The sequence below is a fragment of the Atta cephalotes genome (genome assembly GCF_000143395.1).
Source record: "Atta cephalotes unplaced genomic scaffold scaffold00058, whole genome shotgun sequence".
NCBI lineage: Eukaryota > Metazoa > Arthropoda > Insecta > Hymenoptera > Formicidae > Atta > Atta cephalotes.
The window spans coordinates 1,363,674-1,388,781 of NW_012130122.1; the positions used below are offsets into that span (position 1 = coordinate 1,363,674).

General features: G+C 25.2%; 5 protein-coding genes across 5 annotated transcripts in view; all 5 read left to right on the forward strand.

Moving 5' to 3' along the window:
* The first annotated feature begins 395 nt into the window (after positions 1–395).
* LOC105623544 (odorant receptor 43a-like) lies at positions 396–4,596 on the forward strand. Its single transcript, XM_012204936.1, has 8 exons — positions 396–486; positions 1,029–1,298; positions 1,379–1,482; positions 1,606–1,847; positions 2,132–2,231; positions 2,326–2,451; positions 3,468–3,623; positions 4,534–4,596. Exons 1-8 carry the CDS (start codon positions 396–398, stop codon positions 4,594–4,596), a joined length of 1,152 nt encoding a protein of 383 aa, XP_012060326.1.
* A 1,799-nt stretch (positions 4,597–6,395) lies between these two features.
* Positions 6,396–9,994, forward strand: LOC105623546 (odorant receptor 22c-like). The gene is made up of 4 exons (XM_012204937.1): positions 6,396–6,698; positions 7,966–8,085; positions 9,427–9,582; positions 9,941–9,994. The coding sequence occupies exons 1-4, from the start codon at positions 6,396–6,398 to the stop codon at positions 9,992–9,994; spliced, it is 633 nt and encodes a 210-aa protein (XP_012060327.1).
* Positions 9,995–10,890: 896 nt separating this feature from the next.
* Positions 10,891–14,316, forward strand: LOC105623547 (odorant receptor 43a-like). The gene is made up of 7 exons (XM_012204938.1): positions 10,891–10,981; positions 11,424–11,690; positions 11,860–12,249; positions 13,259–13,266; positions 13,516–13,635; positions 13,781–13,936; positions 14,263–14,316. Exons 1-7 carry the CDS (start codon positions 10,891–10,893, stop codon positions 14,314–14,316), a joined length of 1,086 nt encoding a protein of 361 aa, XP_012060328.1.
* Positions 14,317–16,525: 2,209 nt separating this feature from the next.
* Positions 16,526–18,520, forward strand: LOC105623548 (odorant receptor 43a-like). Its single transcript, XM_012204939.1, has 5 exons — positions 16,526–16,974; positions 17,044–17,143; positions 17,310–17,429; positions 18,114–18,269; positions 18,467–18,520. The coding sequence occupies exons 1-5, from the start codon at positions 16,526–16,528 to the stop codon at positions 18,518–18,520; spliced, it is 879 nt and encodes a 292-aa protein (XP_012060329.1).
* Positions 18,521–23,336: 4,816 nt separating this feature from the next.
* The window catches only part of LOC105623492 (odorant receptor 33b-like), a 3,789-nt gene continuing 2,017 nt past the window's right edge, over positions 23,337–25,108 (forward strand). The window contains exons 1-4 of the mRNA XM_012204886.1: positions 23,337–23,785; positions 23,913–24,012; positions 24,239–24,358; positions 24,809–24,962. Of these exons, the coding sequence (XP_012060276.1) occupies positions 23,337–23,785; positions 23,913–24,012; positions 24,239–24,358; positions 24,809–24,962 (823 nt within the window). The remainder of the gene's footprint in view (positions 23,786–23,912; positions 24,013–24,238; positions 24,359–24,808; positions 24,963–25,108) is intronic.

Genomic DNA, 25,108 nt, shown 5'->3' on the forward strand with positions numbered 1-25,108 from the left:
TAGTACTTATTGTATATAACACATTATTTCTCTCTTTTTATTAGGGTAAACGTTTTTTTGTCTTTTTCTTTTTAGTCGAAGTTTTTATGTTCTCTTTCCTCTACATGGATTTATTAAAAATTTAATGACATGTGACTAGCTATAAAGTGCTATGCGTAAAACATTATGAAGTTAGGGGAAACTTGTATAACAAGCATATGTCTCAACGATCCTATGACATATGTCTCTCTTTTTATCATTTCACAGTTATTGGCATTTTTTATGATTAGTTCTTATGATCGTAAAGTTCTTTTACGAACTAAAAAAGTACTATCGACTGAAAATAATATTTGTAATATTTAATGTATCTCTCGACAAAGTAACCATCTGTTATACTTACATCATGAGCATGCGTAATGACCATTTTGAACTCTGGAGGTACAAGAACCGAATTCTCTTTATCATTAATCTTCAATATGAACGTTAACAAACATTCAGGTTACAAAGGTATCAAATATATCTATCATATATTTTTAAATCGTAATAAAAATAATTTTTACAAAAACTTTTGAATTATTGAAATATATTACTAATAAAAATTATGCTAAATTAGTATCAGTTTTGTAAAATTAGTATCAGTATTAGTATCAGTTTTGTAAAAAATATAAGTATATTATTCCGAAAGATTTTTTTATCTTATGAAACCTTTTTTTATTTAACTTACACATGAACTTATATATGAACTTTTTTTTATTTCAAATGTATATTCAGAGTTTAAAACTTTAATTACTGATTAATTTAACATTTGTGATAGAATTACGAAACTTTTTTGACTTTTATAAATATAGCTATTTCCGGATACATACATACCAAAACTCATAAATTATTATATATCAGTTTTATAAATTCTTAAATTATTATTAAATTTTTTTAATTTTCAAATATTTATTATATTTATAGCAACATAAAATAAATTCAATAAATTTTAATTAATTTGATATTATAATTTTAACAAATATTTCAATTTATTAACATTGAAATATCGCTAGATTTTGTATGGGCAATCGAACTAAATCGACTCTGTTTAGAAGTAGTCGGTTTATGGCCCAAAATCAACGGAGCAGCTAAGAATACCTTCGTTTCGGATCTTCGTATGGGCACAATTTTCTTTATAGTAACTTTCTTATCCATTATTCCTCTTTTATGCTCCCTTGTGCGAGTTTGGGGTGACATGATACTTATAGTAGACAACCTCCAAGTTATTTTACCTTTACTAGTCGTTTCACTGAAACTTATCATCATACGATGGAAACGTACAGGTATAGCTATGCCTAAAACTAATATATTTTAGCTTCATGTTTTACCGTAAATGTTTTATATATGAGTTTATGTTTTTAAGCTATTGCACTGCTCGTAAAGATGATGGTAGAAGATTGGATGGAATTAAAGATGGACGCAGAAAGAGATGTGATGATTAAACGAGCACAAACTGCGCGATTGATTGTAATTTGTGGATTTTTTTTGATGATATTCGTATTCATTGTGCTAATTATTCTTCCTGCTTTCGGACTACACTTCAGATATATAACAAATCTTACGGATCAGGAAAGATTATTACCCTTTCAGGCATATTACTTTTACGATATAGATAAGAGTCCACAATTTGAGATCGCGCTTGTGATTCAAGCTGCGACGATGTTTCTAGGTGGAATGACTTATACCTCGGTAGATGCTTTTCTTGGACTCTTGATTCTTCACATTTGTGGTCAATTGGAGAACTTCAAACACCGATTGACCAATTTGATATCATCCAAGGATTTTGATAGCGCTCTGTGTAACAATGTACGAACTCATTTGCGGATAATAAGGTTTCTCTATGGTTTATAACTGTCATAACATTAAAATATATAATAAATTAATATATATAATAAATATATAATAAATTAAAAAATTAGATGTAGTAAAGTTTTTGTAAAAGCATTCCGCACTAATCTTATGTAAAATGAATTATGATGATCAAAAGCCATGAGCATAAGGTCCAAAAATGAACAGTTTTCGAGATCTTTCTCATTTTTGTTTACCAATTTTACACACGGCGCATTCCACACTCTATATCTTTGATTTAACATAATCTATCAAAACGTGTTTATAGGTTTGCCAATAATATTGAAGATGTATTCGCCTTATTGATGTTAGGATTAGTATTTTATTTTGGTATTGTATTTTGTCTATTCGGATTTCTATTTGTTACTGTAAGTGTAAATGAGAAGAGTGTATAAAAATATAAATTAATTATGCAATTAATTAAAAATAAATTTTTATTAATTAGCAAGATATATTATCCAGGTGATTACCGGGAATGAGATAGGTCACATGTCTCTTACAAGAGTATGCTTTTTAGTGATTGGAATCTTTACATTATTGGCGCATACATTTCTCTATTGTGGTGCAGGAGAAATTATAGCAGAGCAAGTAAAGTTGCAATATTTCTATCTACTAAAACAAATAAACTATAAATTAGCATTTTTTAACTTATTTTACATTGTAACAAATTTACATTTATGTATATGTACACATACTCTCTAAAATTTTTAGAGTAAATTTCATTCTTTATAGTGAAATTCCAGTCCAAAGAATTTAGAGATTAATATTATTACATGCCCCCGGTGATCGAATTGAGAGGAACCTAGGAATGCGAGATATCCGGGGTTCGAATTTTGGTTGAAATAATATTTTTTGCAATAAATTACTTACAATTTTTTAAGACGTTTGTAGTATCAAATTATTAACAGCTGTCTAGTTTATTTAAGATGTTTATTTGTAGCAATAATATTAAATTGCTTGTCAATTTAATTTATGATATTACTACTCCAGCTTCGATTTAGGGCTATGTTTCAAGAGCAATAAATAATTGGCGCACATCTTGAACTGAAAATTCTATAAATTTACAAGAAATATTATTAAGCATGAAGAACTACCAAATATAGTGTTTTTTTTTCATTTATGTGAGTTTATTAGAGAGTATATATGCATTATAACAAACTTAGTAATTTCATTTAATGTTGTGCATATATGTAGATCTATCTAATTCGGGAGCGTCTCATTTGATCATGTTGTGATTGACCACAGCTACTTAATAAGATACCTAGACTTTTCCACTGGATGAACACTATGAGTAGCTTGTGGTCAATTGTAACGTGGATTAAATGACTTCCACTCATCTAATTCCTTGCATCTCATAAATGCTATTGTTATAAATTTTAAGTAAAATTAAATTTAAGTAAAATTAAATTTACTTTTTCTTTTTTGTTTTTATTTTTGTCTTTAAACAGAAATAGAAAATTAATTAAAAATCATAATTAATGTTAATTTATGTTTATGAAATATATACTAAATATTTAGTTTCATCAAATATAATATAATATAAAGAATACTGAAATATATTTATATGTGTGTTTATATGTTTATATGTGTTTATATGTGTCAAGTGCGAAGCAGTATACAGTGCTATATGTAATCTTGAATGGTATAAATTGGAACCGAGGAAGAAGAAATATCTTATTTTATTAATGATACGTGCTAATGAACCTTTTCGTATTACCGCGGGAAAGATATTTCCATTAACAATGACCACATTTTGCAGCGTAAGATTATTAATAATTTAAAATCTTATATCTCTTTGCACACACAAAATTGAGACATTATTAATTAAGGAGATCTCCTAATCTGAAGATTAAACTTCGATGGGATCACTATTTTACCAATTCAATGAGACACATATGATTTACAACACATATTACTATACATCAACATCGCTCAACATATGTGCATAAATTTTCATAAAAGATTTTCATATCGAATTAAGTGCGTCTAACAATAAATTCAATTCTTTAAGAATTTGACATTATTTTTTCGTATGGGAAAACGTAGGACTCGTTATTAACTTCGTTGGTACAGTTCTCACAATTTCGCGGCTTAGACTTTTATTAAACAATTATATTTATTGTGATTAAAATGTATTAATGCAATAGATAGATAGAATCTTTCTCTCTGTATATTTTTATGTCAAGAATGATTCTGTACAGTGGATCAGAAAGTTTGCAATACTATTTTTTTCGATGGGTTTCGGAACTCAGTCTTGCTCGTAAAACGGTTGAACGTAAAATGATTATATCCATAAGAGAAATTTTTACGGTAGGCAAACTACATTCCAAAAAAAAAAAAATTGCAATTTTTCTGTGACTCACTGTACACTATAATTTCTTTGTAGTTAAGTAAAATAGCATGCTTGTAGAAAATATTTTAATTCTTGAAAAAGATGTTCAGATAAAAAAAATGATACATATGAAGTTCTTCTGCAAAAATTATTGCATTTAATCAATAAAACAGACAAATTTTAGAGGATCTCTTTAATATTATTATAAATTAATTCTTTCTTGGAAAGAAAAATCTTGATTTTGTATTTAATAATTTGATTACATTCTAAAAAATTAAAAATTTTACTTTAATGTTCTCTTACTTTATAGTATTTTTAAATAAAGGAATATTTTTCAGCTATTAAAAACATCGGCTGGCTACATATCGTTTTTACTAGCAAAGCGCAAAATTGAATTATGAGAAACGCGCACTATATTAGATACTTATTCAAAAAATAAGATGAGAAAATATTAGTATAATATAATATTAAATTAATATCAAATTAAATAATTACAAGTATTAATAAATAATTACGTTAGTATCCTTTTGAAAATAAATTTGTTATTTACTGTAAATTGTACGGCAATGTCTTGCGCCATGTCTTAGCGCCGAGATATTACCGTATCTCCAGATAATGTGAATATTAACTGTAACATTTTTTAGTATTAAATATTTAAACTTAGAACATGTCGTTAAACTTATGACATATTATTTTTTTAGTAATAAATAAATCAATAATTAAATAAACATATTTTATAATTATTATAATAATAAATAGAATCATAAAATCGGCGTGTCTATAATAAAATATAATATGTAAATTCACTAGAAAAAAAGATATATATTTACATTTATTAGAAATTATTATGATTTTATTAAAGGATAAATTATACAAAGATTTTTCTGTGTTAGCAAACTACAATACAATAATATCAATATAATATCAATATAATAATATTATAATTCTTTACATACGATAATGTACATTTATTCATTTTATATATTATTAAAACAATATGTTTTTTCAATAATTATTCACATTATTTACAGTATAACTTATACGATACTGAATTTTTTCCATTGCACTTTTTGTCTGAAGTTTTTCTGAACATCTATGGCCTTTCTGCAAAAATATTCAAACGCAACACCACATGTACATCTCTAGATACAAAGTGAACACGATCGTCATATTACAAAGTATAAAAAAACCTTTAGGGTATAGTTTGACGAATTAGCTATAATAGATACCGTACACTAACATAGCATAATATACTTTCCTTCTTATTAGCGTGACTTTTTTTATGTCCTTGAAGTTTCGGACCAACACGAAATAACTGTTATCGACTGGAAGTAGCATTTGTAATATTTAATGCATTCTTCGAAGAAGCAACCAGGTTGTTACACTCGCATCATGGACATGCGTGATGATCATAGTTTGCACTATGACAAGTAGGGTGTGTGTCTTCGCATTAGTCTTCGACATGGACATTGTCAAACATTCCCAGTATAAAGGTATCAAATGTTTATGTATTTTTTGTTTAGAAGAAAGGTGAGAGTTTTCGAAAATTTTCAAATAGCGCTCCCAGTCCCTGTAATTCGTTATGCAGTCGTTATGAGTTAATAACAATTGCATAACGAGTTACAGAATATAAGAGCAGGTATCTTATATCATTATATTAAATTTTGGATTTTGGATTTTTTTATTTCAAGATGTCATAAATTTTTACAAACTTTTAATGTTTCTATATAATTTTAATATCTTGCTAGATTTTACATGGGCGATTAAATTAAATCGCTTGGGTTTAGAATTGCTTGGATTATGGCCGAAGAGCGATGAAATATCTAAGAATAACTTCTCTTCTGATCTCCGTATGGTTATTATTTTCGTTATAGTGACATTTGTTTCTGGTGTACCTCTTGCCTGCTCCCTTATACGAGTTTGGGGAGACATGATACTTATGATAGATAATCTCCAAATTACTTTACCTTTATTAGTAGTCTCGTTGAAACTTATTGTTCTACGGTGGAAACAAACAGGTGAAATTATCTATATGATACAAAAATATCAAGAAAGTTTATTTATCATATATACAAAAGACATGAAAATGAAATATTTAAAGATATTTGTGCCTTAGCTTTAAAATGGAAGTCAATACGTGATGGTTCTACAAGTGATTATTTTGCTATTTTTCAAAGCACTTGTATCCATCATAAAAATGATGGCGGAAGACTGGATGGAATTGAAGACAAGAAAGGAAAGGGAGGTAATGATGAATCGAGCACAGATTGCTAGAACGATTATCATCAGCGGATACATTCTAATGGTATTGGCGTTCATTGTGGTTATTATTCTTCCTTATTTTGGTTTACCGTTGAGACATTTGACAAATCTTACGGACTCGGACAAGCCGCTGCCGCTGCAGACTTATTATTTTTACAATATATATAAGAGCCCACAATTTGAACTAACATACATCATTCAAGCTATTACAATTTTCTTGGCCGCCGTAACTTACACTTCAGTAGATGCTTTTCTTGGACTCACTATTCTTCACTTGAGTGGTCAACTAGAAAACTTTAAAGGCCGTATAACTAATTTAATTTCATGCCAGAATTTTATCTATAATCTGAGTCACAACATAACAAATCATATGCGGCTTATCAGGTATATGCATGTATACATTATGTGTACACACGTAATTATTTTTATTATTATAATTATATAATTACAAATAAAATTCAAGATAACTTATAAAAAAAAATTTAATAATTTAATAGTAAAATTAAATTAATATAGAATATTTTGCATTTTACTTTTATTTTCAAAAAAAATTCTCAAAATTAAATTGCAAACATTCTGAAACAAATAATAATTAATAATTAGTAACTAAGCATATCAAAATTACAGGTATCTTTTTATTTCTAATTGTAAGACAAATATTTTTCGCATTTTCTTGAAATTCTTTTTATATTTTATTTCTAATTTTACATTTATTATTATTATTATTATTATTAATATAAAAATTATTTTAAGAAATATTAAAATTGAAAATAAAATAATATGTTCATTAAAATATATGATAAATATTTTTTAACTACTTTTTTATAATTAATAGAAAAAGTGTAAAAGTTATTTTTGCAAAAAGTTTTTGAATTATTATCCTTTAGTTTTTTATGTGCAAAAAATTTAATTTTTTTTAACAAAAATTTATTTTAAAAAGAATATAATTATTTCTTAAAATAAAGACTATTATTTTAAGATTTTAAATAAATTTATTGTTTATAAAAATATAATAATAAATTTATTTAAAGTTATATATCATTAAAAATTCAATATAACAAAAATTTAATATAATACTTTTGTCTTTTCGTCCAATAATTGAATCACGTTTATTACTTATCTTAATTATCGTTTTTTAAAAAAATTTGTATGTAAAAATCATTTTTGTAACTAAAAATGTAATAGATTCTTTTTTGACAAGGCAATATAATAATTTTATATATATTTTTTTTAGTCTTATTAGGAAGAATATAATAAGGTAATTTTTTAAAACATTTTTATAGATTTGCCGGTATTATTGAAAATATCTTTACCTTTATGACATTAGGCTTATTATTTTACTTTTGCATTTCATTTTGTCTTCATGGATTCTTGTTACTTGCTGTAAGTTAAAAACAGAATTAACGTATTTTTATTTTTTTAAATGTGCAGAATTATTTAATACTAAATCATATGTGTTGATATATCTATTGAATAATTTATTAATTAGGAAGATTTGTTATTGATAGGTGATTACTGAAGGAAGTAATTTTTCTGCTGCACGATTATGTTTTCCATTAATGGGTATCACTATCTTATTTTCGCATGCTTTCATTTATTGTGGTGCCGGAGAAATTGTAACAATGCAAGTTAGTTACAAATTTAATTTCTCAAAATAATTTTTATAAGTGTCTTGTAACACAATAATATGCATGTACGCTTATAAATGTAATGATATAAATATACATGTACATATACAGGATGTCTGACATTAGGTATATCACCATTCATAGATAAATAGAGCGGACTAAACTAAATCAAAAAGTCCTTTATCATTTTGCAATTTTCACAATAATTACTGAGATATTAATTACTAAAGATCACCGAATAAGCCTATATTTGCTCGGTTTACTTACACCATAAGTGTGCGAGATGCGTCCCCACAAATTGCGCTTGCAGTCATCTGACGTTAGTAGTAAACAACTTCTTTCTTGACAGTCTCGACGCATTTCGTGCCAGAAAACCGCCACCGCGAGCATTGAATAGATGCGAATTCCATCCCACTTGCAGCATTATTAATAGCAAGAAGAGGACACATGCACTACTATGAATTCATATCGTGTACATAGCACTTGCGCGTGCATTGCGTGCCCACCTATGTCCTTCTTCATACTTCTTAACCATGTTACAAGCGGGTTGGAATTTTGCATCATTGTTGGACGAACGTATCTCACCATGCCGGATGGATACGCGTTTATTCGACGATCTTTAATAATATCTTGATTGATTGCGAAAATTGCAAAATGATACAGTATTTTTCAATTCCTCTTTGCCTATCTATTTATGAACAATGATATAATACACCTAATGATACACCTAATGTTACCCTGTATATACGTATATGTCATTATACAGAGTGTCCGAGATTTATAGAATTATCTCTCTGAGCAGATAGAACGGACTAAATTAATTGTAAGTAAAAGAGTCCTATGTCATTTTGTAATTTTTAATAGTTAATTTCTAAAAATCGATAAATAGCACGGCCAACTACAAGCGCATAATGAGATAGGATTGATCATTATTTTAAGTTGCTAGGCGAGAAGTTGTTTATCAATCAACCTTAGCAATGTACGAGCAGTGCAAGAAAATATCTCTTCGCGCTAAATTCACGTATCGCATTGTGTACACTTGCATTTGATAAACTGGACGAATACGCACATTTATTCTGATCTTTTAGAAATTAATATCTCATTAACTATCGTGAAAATTGCAAAATGATATGTAACTTTTTTATTCAATTTAGTCCGCTTTGTTTACTCACAAGAGATGATCCTGTAGGTCTGGGACATATATAATCTGTATATATTCACGTGTGAACATATATATAGTAACATATATATATAATAGTAAACATATATATATAATAGTATATAATATTTATACATATTATATATTCATATATTTATATTTATATATTTTCATATATTTAGTGCGAAGAAGTATACTATGCTTTATGCAATCTTGAATGGTATAAATTAGAACCAAAAAAGGCAAGGAGTTTTATCTTATTAATGATACGAGCTAGTCAACCTTTTCATATTACTGCAGGAAAAATATTTCCACTTACGATGACCACATTTGGCAGTGTAAGATTATTAATAACTTACGTAAAAATAAATTACTTTTATTGTTAATCTAAAAATTAATTTTCACTATTTATATTATGCACATTTTTAACAGATATTAAAAACAAGCTAAGCTGTTTCATTTGCATTAAGAATTTAGTATGGGTATTTCTAAATTAAAAGAGTACTTAATTACTTACATATATAAATACCAAAATAATATATATATAAGTAATAAAATAATACATAAATAAATATTTCTATTTATTTCAACAAAGAATAATGTCCTTTTATTTTTTAATTGTATATTAATTAATTAAATTTGAAAATTTTATTCTGTAATTTATGTTGTCATATATGTATAAAAAATATGTTACAGTTATTAAAAACATCGGCTGGTTATATATCATTTCTGTTAGCAAATCAAAGCTGAAGTAGACACCAAATTATTCTGGAATAATATATCTATATCGGAAGATTTATGAAAAGCGTAGATATAAAAATCATTTAAGAAATTACGTATAGATGTAATAGAGATTTAATATAAATAATAAAAAATAAAATATTTACATTATTTAATTCAATGTTTCTTATTTGATATGACATCTTAAATTAATATATTTTTTTAAAAAGATTAAACACTTTTAATATTATATATTACATTTTTATATATATTATAATTCTCTATATTTCTTTAGACCCAATAATATTAGCGATAATATTATTAATATTAAACATTTATTTGATAATGCACATTTATTTATCTAGTATTATTAAGAAATACCTATGTCTTTTCAATGGTTATTCGCAATTGTATAGCTTATCGAACGCTTACATTTTTTTCTTTCGTATCGTACTTTTTGTTTTAAACTTTTTTGAATACTACAGCCTTTCTACAAAAGTATTAAAACACTACCGCACATATATTTCTAAATACGAGATGGATACGATCATTGTATTACAAAGTATGAAGAAACTTTTAGTGTATAGTTCGAGGAGTGGTGATAATAGACGTCATACACAGCACGATACTTTCCTTACATTTCTTCTTAGAAGCGTGAACGTACTTTTTTTTATTCTTGAAGTTTTGGAACGAAATGAAACAGCTGTTATCAATTGGAAGTAGCATTTGTAATATTTGATGCATTCTTCGGAGAAACAACCAGGTTGTTACACTCATATCGTGGGCATGCGTAATAATCATGTTACTTTTTTATTCGTAAAGTTTTGAAACGAAACAAAACAGCTGTTATCAATTGGAAGTAGCATTTGTAATATTTAATGCATTCTTCGGAGAAACAACCAGGTTGTTGTACTCGTATCGTGGGCATGCGTGATAATCGCATTATTATAACAAGTAGGGTGAGGGTCTTCGCATTAGTCTTCGGCATGGATCTTGCCAAACATTCACAATATAAAGGTACATTTATTATATATTTTTTCGTTTAAAAGAGAAAAAATTCTTGAAAATTTTCTAAATTACTATATTTTAAAATAATTGTATTTCAAAATAAATATTTAATAGATCGGAATTATATGTAAATATTTTTCTAAGTGACTGTAACGTTTAAATTGTGATATTTTTTAATATTATTATTACAAATTCATAATTAAAAAATATTACGATTTAGACTCAACCGCAAAAATATTTACATATAATCCCGACCTATTATGCCAATATGTAAAAATATAATAATTTAATTGTTATATTTGTAATGTTTGTTTTATAATTCTAATTATTACACATGTTCATAAAATTAAAAATCTCCAATATCGATATTTTGAATTTTGGATTTGTTATCTCAATAAGAGATGTATATGTCATAACTTTTGATAAATTCTTAATCTTAATATGTAACTAGATTTTACGTGGGCGATTAAATTAAATCGCTTGGGTTTAGAATTAATTGGATTATGGCCCAAGAGCGAAGTACCCAAAAATAACTTCTCTTCCGATCTCCGTGTGGTCATTATTTTCGTTATAGTAACATTTATTTCTGGTATACCTCTCACCTGCTCCCTTATACGAGTTTGGGGAGACATGTTACTTATGATAGACAATCTTCAAGTTACTTTACCTTTGTTGATAGTCTCATTAAAACTTGTTGTTATGCGGTGTAAACGAACAGGTACAGATGAAATTATATCTATATGTGGCATGCGAAGATGTGAAAAAAGTTTATTTATTGTACAAAAGACATGAAACGAAATAATATATATTTAAAGGTATTTGCCATAGCTTTAAAACAAGAAACAATATATGACAGTTCTACAAGTGATTATTTTGCTTTTTCAAAGCACTTTTATCTATCATAAAAATGATGGCGGAAGACTGGATGGAACTAAAGACAAAAAAGGAAAGGGATGTAATGATGAGGCGAGCACAAATTGCTAGAATTATTGTCATCAGCGGATACATTCTCATGGTATTGGCGTTTATTATGGTCATCGTTCTTCCTTATTTTGGTTTATCGTTAAGGCGTTTGACAAATCTGACGGACCCGGGCAAGCCGCTGCCGCTGCAGACTTATTATTTTTATGACGTAGATAAGAGTCCGCAATTTGAATTAACATATATTATTCAAGCCATTACAGTGTTCTTAGGCGCTGTAACTTACACTTCAGTAGATGCTTTTCTTGGACTCTCGATTCTTCACTTCAGTGGTCAATTGGAAAACTTCAAAAGCCGTATAACTAGTTTGATTTCATGCCAAAATTTTATCTATATTCTAAGTCATAACATAATGACTCATATACGGCTTATCAGGTATTAGCATGTATATAATTATACAATATATCGTCATTATATAATTATATAATTGCAAGTAAAACTCAACTACAAATAAAAATCCTGTAATAAAAAATTATTTAATAATTTATTAATAAAATTAATTTAATAATAAGAGATTTTTATTTCTAATTTTATATTATTAGTATTGTAAAAATTAAAATATTGATGAAAAATATTGATGAAAAATATTAAAAATAACTATAAAATAATATTTATTAAGATTCGAAGTATGTAATAAGTACTTGGTAATTACTTTTTTGTCATAATTAATTGAGCAAATATATAAAAGATTTTTTTTACAAAACACTATTAGATTGTTAAAAGTTCTAAATGCCCTATTTACATATAAAAATGATTTTTACACAAAAATTTATTAATTTAATTATTTTTCAATATAAAAACTATTTATTCATTCAATAACTTACCAGTATTCTGCTAGCTGCCGGATTTGGTTTCGATACTATTTGTTAGACGTAATTAAGATTCTACTCCATTTTGCATACGATCCTGATTTTGCATTATGGTATTTCGTTCAATAAAGCATTTCTTTCGAGAACAACGAATCAAATTGTTGAGCAAATTGACGTAGCACTTATCATGAATTCTTTATCTAAATGGTATCAAGATTAAATCCAACAGTTAGAGGATTGATAGCGAATGGTTATTAATTATTTATATTATGAAAAATGGTATACTGGTGGTATTCTAAATAAATTTGTATGTAAAAACTGTTTTTGTATTTTTAGCTAAAGCTAATAATTTCTAGTAATTTTTCTTTTAACTTTAATCTAATATTAATCTAGTAAATTTTTTTTACTTATTATATATATGAAAGATTATATATGTATTTATTTATGTATTTCGTATATAACGAAGTTAATCATATAATTTTTAAAATTGTTATAGATTCGCTGGTATTATTGAAAATACCTTTACTTTTATGATGTTAGGCTTAGTATTTTATTTTGGCATTGTATTTTGTCTACATGGATTCTTATTACTTACTGTAAGTTTAAACATAATGCCAATTAAGAATATATTAGCGTACATGTTATATATTTTTATTTTTTAACTATCTCATTTTTTGTTTCGAAGTATACAGATTGTTGATGTATCATCTAAGATTTATTAATTTTTACTAATTATCAAGGTATATTATTTAGGTGATTACCGAAAAGACTGATTTTTCTTTCGCACGATTATGTTTTCCATTAATTGGTATCACCATTTTGTTTTCGCATACTTTTCTTTATTGCGGTGCCGGAGAGATTATAACAATGCAAGTAAGTTACAAATTTTTTAATGTAATTTATATAAATATCTTGTAACAGTATATATATAGTAGTATATGTAATTAATACAATATATTATTACACATATATATATATATATATATATATATATATATATATATATATTCACGTTAAGTGCGAAGAAGTATATCGTGCTCTGTGCGATCTTAAATGGTACAAATTAGAATCACAATATGCAAGAAGTCTTATCGTATTAATGATACGAGCTAGCCAACCTGTCCGCATCACTGCAGGAAAAATATTTCCACTTACAATGACCACATTTTGCAGTGTAAGATTATTAATAATTTACATGAAATTTATAAATTATTTTTATAGTTAATTTGAAAAATATTTAAATAATATATTTTTTTTTAATATTTAGAAAGGAGACATTTAATTTTGTCTATTTCCGTCTATTTCCAAATTAAATGAGTATTTAATTATTAACACAAAAATCTTAAATTAAGATAACAAAACAATCATATAAATATATATTTCTAATTATTTTAACAAAGTAATACTTCTATGTTTTTAAATATTCAATTATATAATGTATTTACCAATTAAAAAATTGTTTCTGTTATTTGTATTATCTACATAGAGAATATGTTACAGTTGTTAAAAACATCGGCTGGTTATATATCATTTCTATTAGCAAATCAAAGATGAAGAAGACATAAAAATTACAGTACATTCATACTAGAAAATTTATGTAAAGATGTAAAAAATTTTAGTTAAGTAATTATGAATAGAACAGAGATATATTAATTATAGAAATAAAATATTTACATTATTCAATTCAATGTGTTTTATTTTATATAATATTTTTAATTAATATATTTGTTATATATTATATTTATATAAAAAGAGAGTAATATTTTTAATATAAGTATTAAATGTATATGCCATAATGTCAGATATAATGTCTAAATATTATATTTATTATTTCATATTTAATATATATTAAATTTATATTACAAATATAATATATAATATAATTTATTTAGATTTATTAGGATTTAATTTGTATTAAATATTCGATATATTGTATAAAATAAAAGCAAACTCGATGTTCATTACATACTCAGATAGAGCGAAGATATTACAAATGTATCTTTTCTAATAAATACGAAACGAATAACTGATGCTTTCTTACAAAATTTATTAATAACTATAGCAAAGAGACAACCGGAGCGTGGGATATAACGAGTGTATATAAACACGTTTTTTTTTGATAACTTGAGAAAAATACCTACCTGTTACGAATATTTTTTATCCCTAAGTTTTACACTATATTCAGGATGCAGAAAACTTCTGAAAAACATAAAACGAGGGTCGCGCAATATAGAATATTTAAAATACTTCGCTGCTAGTTGAGATCGTTCAGTCCTTTCAAGAATTATTAAGAGCATGCGCAAGCAATAGTTCTTGCTAAGTAGAAGGTAACATTGTTGCAAAAAAGGAAACAGCTGTCAGTCTGTAGATAACATTCGATATGGATGATACAAAGTATGCCGAATATAAAGGTGCTCGTCGTTGAAACTGTAATTTGAAAAAAAAAAGATATGAAAATATATTTATTTACATAATGTGCATATGTGCAAATAGTAGTGGGACTTAAGATATATTTTATTTTATTAATGATAAAAAGTTTTTTAATTAGTTTTTTATACAGTATTATGTCGATTAACTTATTAGAAAATAGTAAATTAGCTTTAACTAGAGCAAATGTATATGATACTCTTATTTTATAACAAGTATTTTTTGGGAATAATTTTTGATTTTGTGTAATCAAATATAATTCATAAATATATTTATAATTAATAATTCATAAAAAGTTATTTTTAAATAACTTTTAATATTTTATAATATTTATTTGTACATTCTGTTAAATAACATTTTATTTATTTTATTTTAATTGCGGATTTATTTGTGCGTGTTTATAATTATGTTTTATATGAGTTTCGATTTATTAAGATTTCTATAGGTAGATTTCGAATGGGCGGTGAAATTAAATCGGATTGCTTTAAATTTTATTGGACTTTGGCCTAAAACCGCAAAAAACACTCGACAGAAATTAATGTGCAATATTCGAGTGCTTATCGTTTTTCTGTCCGTAACATGTGGCGTACTGATTCCTTCTATACATTCATTCATAAGAATTTATGGAGACATAATGCTAATGTTAGACAATTTACAATTTACCTTGCCGGCAATAAGCTGTTCGATAAGAATCGTAATCTTTTGGTGGAAAAAGGAAGGTAGATAAAATTAAAAACAATATCCTTAACTTATAAAATTATAATGTCACAAAGAATATTTTATAAATTAAATATATATAAATATAAATAAGAATAATTTATATATAAAATAATTGTCCGGAAAGAATCTTCAATAATTGACATTCAAAAATCCAGCACTTTTACGTCAAAGAAATTACAAAATTATTTGAAAGATAGAAAAATATTCTGGAACAAAATAATGCATTTAAAGTTATTTTCTACCTAGAAAACTTTTTATTTAAATTTTTCTTATAAATCAGTATAGATTTTCTAGGCAATTTAATAATTTCATTCATGTGCATAATGAAAAATCTATTTAAACTATGATTACAGTGTAATAAACATTTTAGATTATTAAGTCTTTTTATTTTGCTATTTGCTATTTGTTTTATTATTTACTTAAATATTATTTTTGTTATTAAAGCTATCGTAAAAGTAATATTTAAGCTTTATATCTGTCTACTTATTTTAAACTTTTTATTGCTTAAGATTAATGTTATTATAGTTTTAATTTCAATTTAATTATATCTACTGTTAAATACGTATTTAAAATTTTGATATTAATAAATTTTAAAGCTATCATACCAATTATGAATATGATCGCGGAAGATTGGATAAAGTCGAAAAGTGTGCAAGACAGAAACGTTATGATCAGAACAGCGTACACTGCACGTATTATTATTACTTGTGCCTATTGCATAATGGGACTAGCATGTTTTTTTATTATCATTCTCCCAAGCTTTGGAATATCAATGAGACTGATTCCCAATATCACTGATCCAGGCAAGCCAATGCCTCTACAAACGTATTATATTTACGATATAACTAAAAGACCGCAATACGAAATAACATTTATTAGTCAAGCTGTTTACATTCTACTTGCCATTATGTCTTATACTGGAATCGATAATTTCCTTGGATTACTAATTTTTCACATATGCGGTCAATTGGATATTTTGAAAAATCGTTTAACATGTTTGGATAAATATATCAATTCTCGCAATATGCTGAAAAGTTGCATTATAAAGCACATTCATTTACTTAGGTTTGATATTTATATGAATAAAATATATTATTAATTAAATATACATAATACAAGGTATATATATTTTAGAGCCATTGGCGTTATTGAAGATACGTATAATATAACACTTTTAGCGTTATTTGTGTACTTTGCAATACTTTTCGCTTTCTATGGCTTCCGAATAATTATCGTAAGTGTTGAATTACAAATAAAAATTTATTTGTATAAATTAAATATTGACAATTTATATAAACAAAAAATATATATTACGTGTTATTAAATTAAATATTACAAACATCTAAAGTATTGGCAATATGAGAATATTATATCTTTAACACGTATCATAAATTATTTAGCTATTCGACGAAGGAAATAATCTATCGATCACTCACTTGATATATTTTATATGCAATGTTTTCACTATATTTTCGCATATGTGCCTCTATTGTGCCCTGGGTGAGATTTTAATGGCTCGGGTGAGTTTTATTCTTTTTATTATAAAAGCAGTTTACATATGTAATATTATATCAATTTATTTCAAAGTAATTACTTATATAATGTTAAAATAATTAGTGACAATTTAATTTGATTAGTTTAAATTTATTATTTAAAAGATTAATATTGTTTTTTAGAAATATAGATATTATAATTGTGTTATATTAAATTGTGTTATATTAAAATATATGAAAGAAAAGAATTTCAATATAAAATCAATATAAAATCTGCAGCAATTTTTTTCCCAAAAACTGATTATTAATTGTTGTACTTAACATGCAATATTAATCTGATCTATACGTTAGTTTACAATCTTATATGTGATATAATTATCTTATTTAATTGTGCAACTAATGCATACAGAATTGCTATTAATATTCTAGTAATTTTCCTTTTACCATAGTTTTATTTATAATAGTTTATTTATATTTATTTATTTATAGTTTTATTTAAAATATTTTAAAATATTTTATCTTGTTTGATATTATTTACATACAAAAGTTTAAATATATAGTAGATAATTTTTTGCATTTGGTCTTCATATACTTACATAATGTGATATGATTGTACATAATTATCGTAATATAATAATCTGCACATGAATTCGCAGCGGTCTTGAATGCATATAATAATCGGTATCTAAAAACATTCTTGATATTTTTAAGTGTAATGAAATATATTATGCGGCATATAATAATAAATGGTATTTCATGGATCCAAAAATTGCGAAAGATTTGTTGTTTCTATTGATAAGAGGCACTAAACCAGTCTATCTTACCGCTGGAAAAGTGTTTCCGATGACAATGGCAACATTTTGCGATGTAAAGTATTTTAATTATAATTATTGCATTATAAAATATTTAATTGTTATTGCGATATCTCTCGTGTAATCTATATCATATAAATTTTATATGTATTGTACCTATGTTTTATTTTATTGCACTTATTGCACGATGTTGAACTTTACAATCATAGAATGTGTTATTAATTGTATTACTTCTAAATGTGTATTTTTCAGTTAATGAAAACGTCAGCCGGTTATATATCTGTTTTGCATACAACAAAAGGTTAATAAATAAAGATGAATCTAAATATTTTTCAACATTATATATATATTTTTTAATAGAACATGACAATTTAAGAACTCTACAAGTATTTATATATTAATTGGAAATAAATTGAATCTTATTGACGAGTTAAAATATAATATTATACGGATTTTATATTATATTCAGGTATAGATTTGAATTTAGATTAAAATTTAAATCAACTTAAATCAATTTAAATTTCTGCCTTTTATAAATTGAATTATTTAAAAAATATATGATAATTATACAGTATGGGGGATGCTCCCAATGATCTTGAGAAATGTTGTCGTAATCCTGAATAACTTTGCCTTAATAATTAGGCGATCTCTTAATTTCTCAGATTAGTTTCTGAGTTAAGTCTAAAGTTAAAGTGTAATTTCAGTAGTAATTTCACTTTGGACAATAAATTTAGACTATCTTGATATATATTGTCAAGATCATGACTCTTAGTGACCTCCAACAATATTTAGCAGTTACTTGTTATTTATTAAAGAATTATTAAGAGTCAAAATTAATTATTATCTGTATATTTTGAACTGTAATATAGGATTTTACACAGAAATTTTCAATTTTAGCTATATTAGAAAATAAAAGATGTTATAATTTAAATTATAGTTTCGCAAAGAAGGACACTCTTATGCAGAAGTATGGAATGGACGCATAGAAAGTTGAATCTCGCTCCTAGACAGGGAAGAATATGGGATGGACTTCGCTTCATTCGAAATGTCTACTTTATCCCGATTTGGTATAAAAGAAACATTAAACTATAACTATAACAAAATAGTCGAATATATAGTAGAATGTATATCTTGTGTTAAAAAATTACATTCTATTTATAAAAATTGTTTTGTCAATAATTTTTAACAAATAATGATCACCGACTAAAACATGTTGGAGGTCACTCAAGGTCATAATCTTGACAACAAAATCAAGGTCAAAGTCATTGAAGCAGCATCTCCAATTACCATTTATTTACAATTAACCTTTCTATAATAAAAAGGGTGCGATCGGATGCGATTTCATTTAAGATTCTTGAGTAATCAATAGGCGTAAAAGGCACATAAAGTGGATCTACCAGTTTTTTACTCAAGTTTTTACTCAATGCGCATAGCCTATTTTCACTTTAGAAGTCTATTTACAGATTGTTAAGGGAGATAAGGATAACCTCTGTCCATTTTTACAAATGTTTTAATATGATCTCATCGCATTTCGCTTTATTCAAATTCTCTTTACAAATGGCATGCAAGAAAAATCAACGATCGTTTCTCGCTTATGACGTCAAAATAGCTGAGGTGACTACTTAGGAGCCTTAAAAGGAAAAAGAAGTTTCACAGCATATATCATTTACTTCTTTTTACTCATTTTGTTATATCAATTAAATGAAATATGAATAAAACAGCATTGAATCCAATCTTATATTTCTGGATATCCTGAAAATTTACCTTAGTATAGAAGGGTTTAAACCATATTTATCCCTCTTTATATCTTTCCAAAGTAATCATTATCAAAATAACAAGAATTACGAGAATACAATGCCATACATGTGATATATTCCCATGCATGCATGATCGGTTGTGTATGATTACTATTTAGGGGACACCAGGATACGCAAGTTAATACATAATTGAATGGTCAAACGAGTCCGCCAAGGGTTCGATCCCAATTATACCAAGAGTTTCGTTCGAAGACGATAACATTATAAAAACATATGTCTGTACAACGTACCTATAGGTAATAATACGTTTGCCAAATAGCATATGTGAATGTTGCGATGGTGACGTCTTATATTCATCCATCTATTTTTAATAATCTCATTATCACATATATTGAATTACTGCAATTATGCATAGCAAAATCTCTATTGTAAAAATTAGAACTCCCTGCTCTCTCATTGATCCTATTATTAACTTTTCTATATTCTAAATGTTTAAGCTTCTATATTTTTACCTTTGCATTATTTCCCATATTCCTTATTTTTGATTATGTAATCATTACGCAGCAACGTATAAAATGCAAATATTGATAAAAAATATAAGATATTATGCTTATCATAATGATAATATTTATCAATATTTATCAATAATTTAACGATGTTATTATTAACTTTGCACAAGTGCTATTAAAGTAGAAATAACAATAAAATTTTCGAAAAAATAACTTCCCATCATGTGAAAATCATTGTCATTTTTTTAATGGAATTGTATTATCTTTTTTTGTAGTATAATTTCTATAATCAATTATTCTGCATATATAAAAGTATTAAGATATAGATATCAAAAAGTCATATATATAGTTTATGATATATTTTATGTATTAAAAAAATTATATATTAGAATAAAGTATAAAATATCTTTTAAACTATAATTTTTTCTATAAACGTATTTTAATATTTTCATACATAGAATAATGAAATAAATTAATTGGTACAACACAAATACATAGTAATTGTAGGTAAAATCCTGTACACGAGACAGATATTTTTCAATAAATGAATAATAATTTATTAATACTAAATAATTGTATTAAAAGATAGATAATCTGGTTTAAATCTTCTCTTCAGTATTGCAAATTAAAATTATACTTTAATAAATTCAAACATATGACATTTAAATCTTCAAGAAAATGATTGTTTATTTCAATAATATTACAATATTATTGAAATTTATTTCAATAATAATACTATTACAGTGATTGATGATGGATCACTGCAACACATTGATTATTTTGGAAATAGGAACTCAATCTTCACATGACATTATCTAAATACAAAAAGAAGTGAGATATGAAGTAAGTAAATTGGTACGTAAATTATTTTTTTTACAACATTATAGCATAATTATATATGTATTATATATATGTTATATGTATGTAGATACATGTATTGCATCTGCATATAATAATCATTAATTATTTATTTAAAAACTAAATTATTTATTATTGCTTGTTTCTAATCAAGAAAAATATATATGTATCAACAATTTACCTTTTTAAATAAATTAAAAAATTTTTGAATTTATAAACAATTTAATTTTTAATATTTATAGCTTGTATCTTAAAAAAGTATTATTTAATAATTCTGACAATATCTGGATTATTTAATTTATCATTTATTATTTATATCTTATTTTGAATTAATGTGTTTATTATGTCTTACACTATTATCACATATAGCAATGTCAACAATTAAAAATTTTTGCGAATTTGTTTATCTTGAAAGATAAAAATATACCATACAGTGCAAAATTCTATCCTACATAGTTTATTACTAACTTAAGTATAGTAACATTATAAGCTACAGCTGATTGTAAAAACATGAATATGATGTACGTACGTTTTTCTAACTAACATGGTAATAATAATCTGTTATTACGAAAAGTTTTTTTACTACTTTGCGTGATGTTCATCGTTGAAATGCTGAAAACTCGAAGGAGATGCAGAATATTTAAAATACATCGTCATAAGTTGATCGCTCGATACTTCTAAACATAAAGAGCATGCGCGTGAAACTTTTTGCTGCATAGTAGATAACGGTATTTTCTGAAAAAGAAATAGGTGCCAGTCTTTAAATAACATTCAACATGGATATTTCAAAATACACAGCATACCAAGGTGCTTCTTGTGATCATTGTAATTGAGAAAGAGATGAGTAATTTTATAAAATATACGATTATTTATAATAACATTTGTTTTCGTTATATTTTATCATCATTAATAAAAATATCTTTTCACTGCTGATTATTAATATATTTATAACTATTGTAATAAACATTAGCCATTTATATATCATTATATTTGAAATAAAGATCTGTATTGTCCGTTTATTCCTATTTATTATTTTTTAAATAATTTGTAAATTTTTGTATAATTAATAAAATATTTATTTTGCAAATATTTTATTTATGTAATTTAAATAAACATAATATTTTATATGTTTATATTAATTATTAGTTCATGTATACGCTTAAGATTTTATTACATTTTTCATAAGCTATGACTTACTTAAGTTTCTATAGGTAGATTTCGAATGGGCAGTGAAACTCAATCGTATAACTTTAGATTTTATTGGACTTTGGCCTAAAACCGCACAGAATTCTCGACAGAAGTTAATGTGCAATTTTCGAGTACTCATCGTTTTCACAGCGATAACATTCGGCGTTCTGATTCCATCAATACATTCTTTTCTAAGAATTTATGGTGATATCATGCTAATGATAGATAATTTACAATTTACTTTACCGGCTATAAGTTGTTCGATAAGAATCGCGATTTTTTGGTGGAAAAAAGAAGGTAAGGTAAACAATTTTCTGCTGTAACTCTGAACTGTTAAATATAATAAACATATAAACGATATGCAAACTTATAACAAAATTACAATAAATTCTAATAAAAAAAAATTATTTATGTTTTTAAATTATTTAAATTTATACGTTATGAAATTAATTTTTGCACACATGCACACATATGTATGCATATCTATGTGTTTGATTTATTAATTTATGTTAATAGCAAACTTTAAATTAGAAATTTAGAATCATGAAATAAAATCTTAAATTGTTTCGGTATTTATTTATCTCCTTTTCTTTTTTTCTATCTATCATTTTATCATTTTTCTGAAAAATGATAAAAATACAAGATAATTTTTTTTCGATTCTATTATTAAGCTTATACAATTCTATTATTAAACTTTTTTTGCTTAGAATTAAACTTATTGTATAATACTCATAATTTCTTCAATAATATTAAATATGCATTAAAATGTACAATATTAATATTTTTTAAGCTATCACACCAATCATTGATATGATTGCGGAGGATTGGATAAAATCGAAAAATGAGCAAGAGAGAAATATTATGATCAGAAAAGCTTATATTGCACGTATGATTGTTGCGTGTGCATATTGTATCATGGCCGTAGGATGCTTATTTGTTATCATTCCCCCTGGATTTGGAATACCGATAAGATTAACCACCAATATTACTGATCCAGGCAGAATAGTACCATTACAAACTCATTATATTTACGATGTAACAAAACAACCTCAGTACGAATTGACGTATATTAGTCAAACTATCTATATAGTTCTCGCAGTTTTGTCTTATACCGGAATCGATCATTTTCTTGGGCTGCTAGTTTTCCATATATCCGGCCAATTGAACATTCTCAAAAATCGTTTGATAAATTTGAATAAATATATTAATTCTCACGACATGTTAAAAACATGCGTGGCACGACACATTCGTTTACTTAGGTATAGTATTTTCCGAAAAAATTTACGGTAATAATTAATTTGTGAAAAATATATGGTAATAATAATTCATTTATAATAATTTATTTTTGTTTTATATCTATCTAATAACATAAAATATCTTTCATAGAGCCATTGCTATTATTGAAGATACATATAATGTAACACTTCTCTCATTATTTCTATATTTTGCAATACTTTTCGCTTTTTACGGCTTCCGCATAATCAACGTAAGTTAATATTTAAGCAAATACTTAAAAATGAAAATTAATTAATTAATTAATTTTAAATCCAAAAATAAATTTACAAAATTATAAACAAAAATAACATCTAAATTATATTTAAAAGAAATACTATTGCTATTATTACTATTGTTATTTATAAAATATATTATTTTAAATATTTAAATTTTAATTACAAAAACGCTTCTATCACGCATCTTATAAATTTATATAGCTATTTGACGAAGGAAATGATTTATCATTCACACATTTGATATTCTTTATGTCTACATTTCTTAATTTATTTGTACATATGTGTCTTTATTGTGCTCTTGGCGAATTTTTAGTAGCTCAAGTAAGTCGTTTTCCTTTTTTTATTTTTGTAAACGTCGTGTATACGACGCTCTATATATTAATATATTCTTCATTTAACAAAGATATTGTTATTAATGAACAATAAAATTTATTATTTTTTACACACAAATAGTGAAAGTTAATATCAGAAATATATTGATAAAATAATTTACAATATATATTTTTTATAATATATATTAAAAAATGAAATATTGTGAAAATTTAATAATTAATTTAAACTTAATAATTAACGTAAACTTTTGAAAAAATAAAAATTAATATATAATTTACATTTATTGTTAACATGCATTATTGCATTTTATTTACATGAATATATTAATTTATATTTTAAATAATAGTAAAAATTAATTTATAATCAATGAGTTCATTTTATTAAGAAATAATATACAAATACAATTTTTATCCACAAAACGCTTTCAATATTTTTTAGTGTAATGAAATATATTATGCAGCCTACAGTAATGAATGGTATTCCGTGAATCCAAAAATTGCACAAGATTTATTGTTTTTGCTAATAAGAGGTGCCAAACCGATTCATCTCACTGCTGGAAAAATATTCCCCATGACAATGATGACATTTTGCAGTGTAAGATATTTTTATGTTTAATTATTACTACTTGTAAAAAAATTAAATGGTTTAATAATATTTCGTATATATATATATATATATATATATATATATATATATATATATATATATATATATATATATATATATATTATATTATTA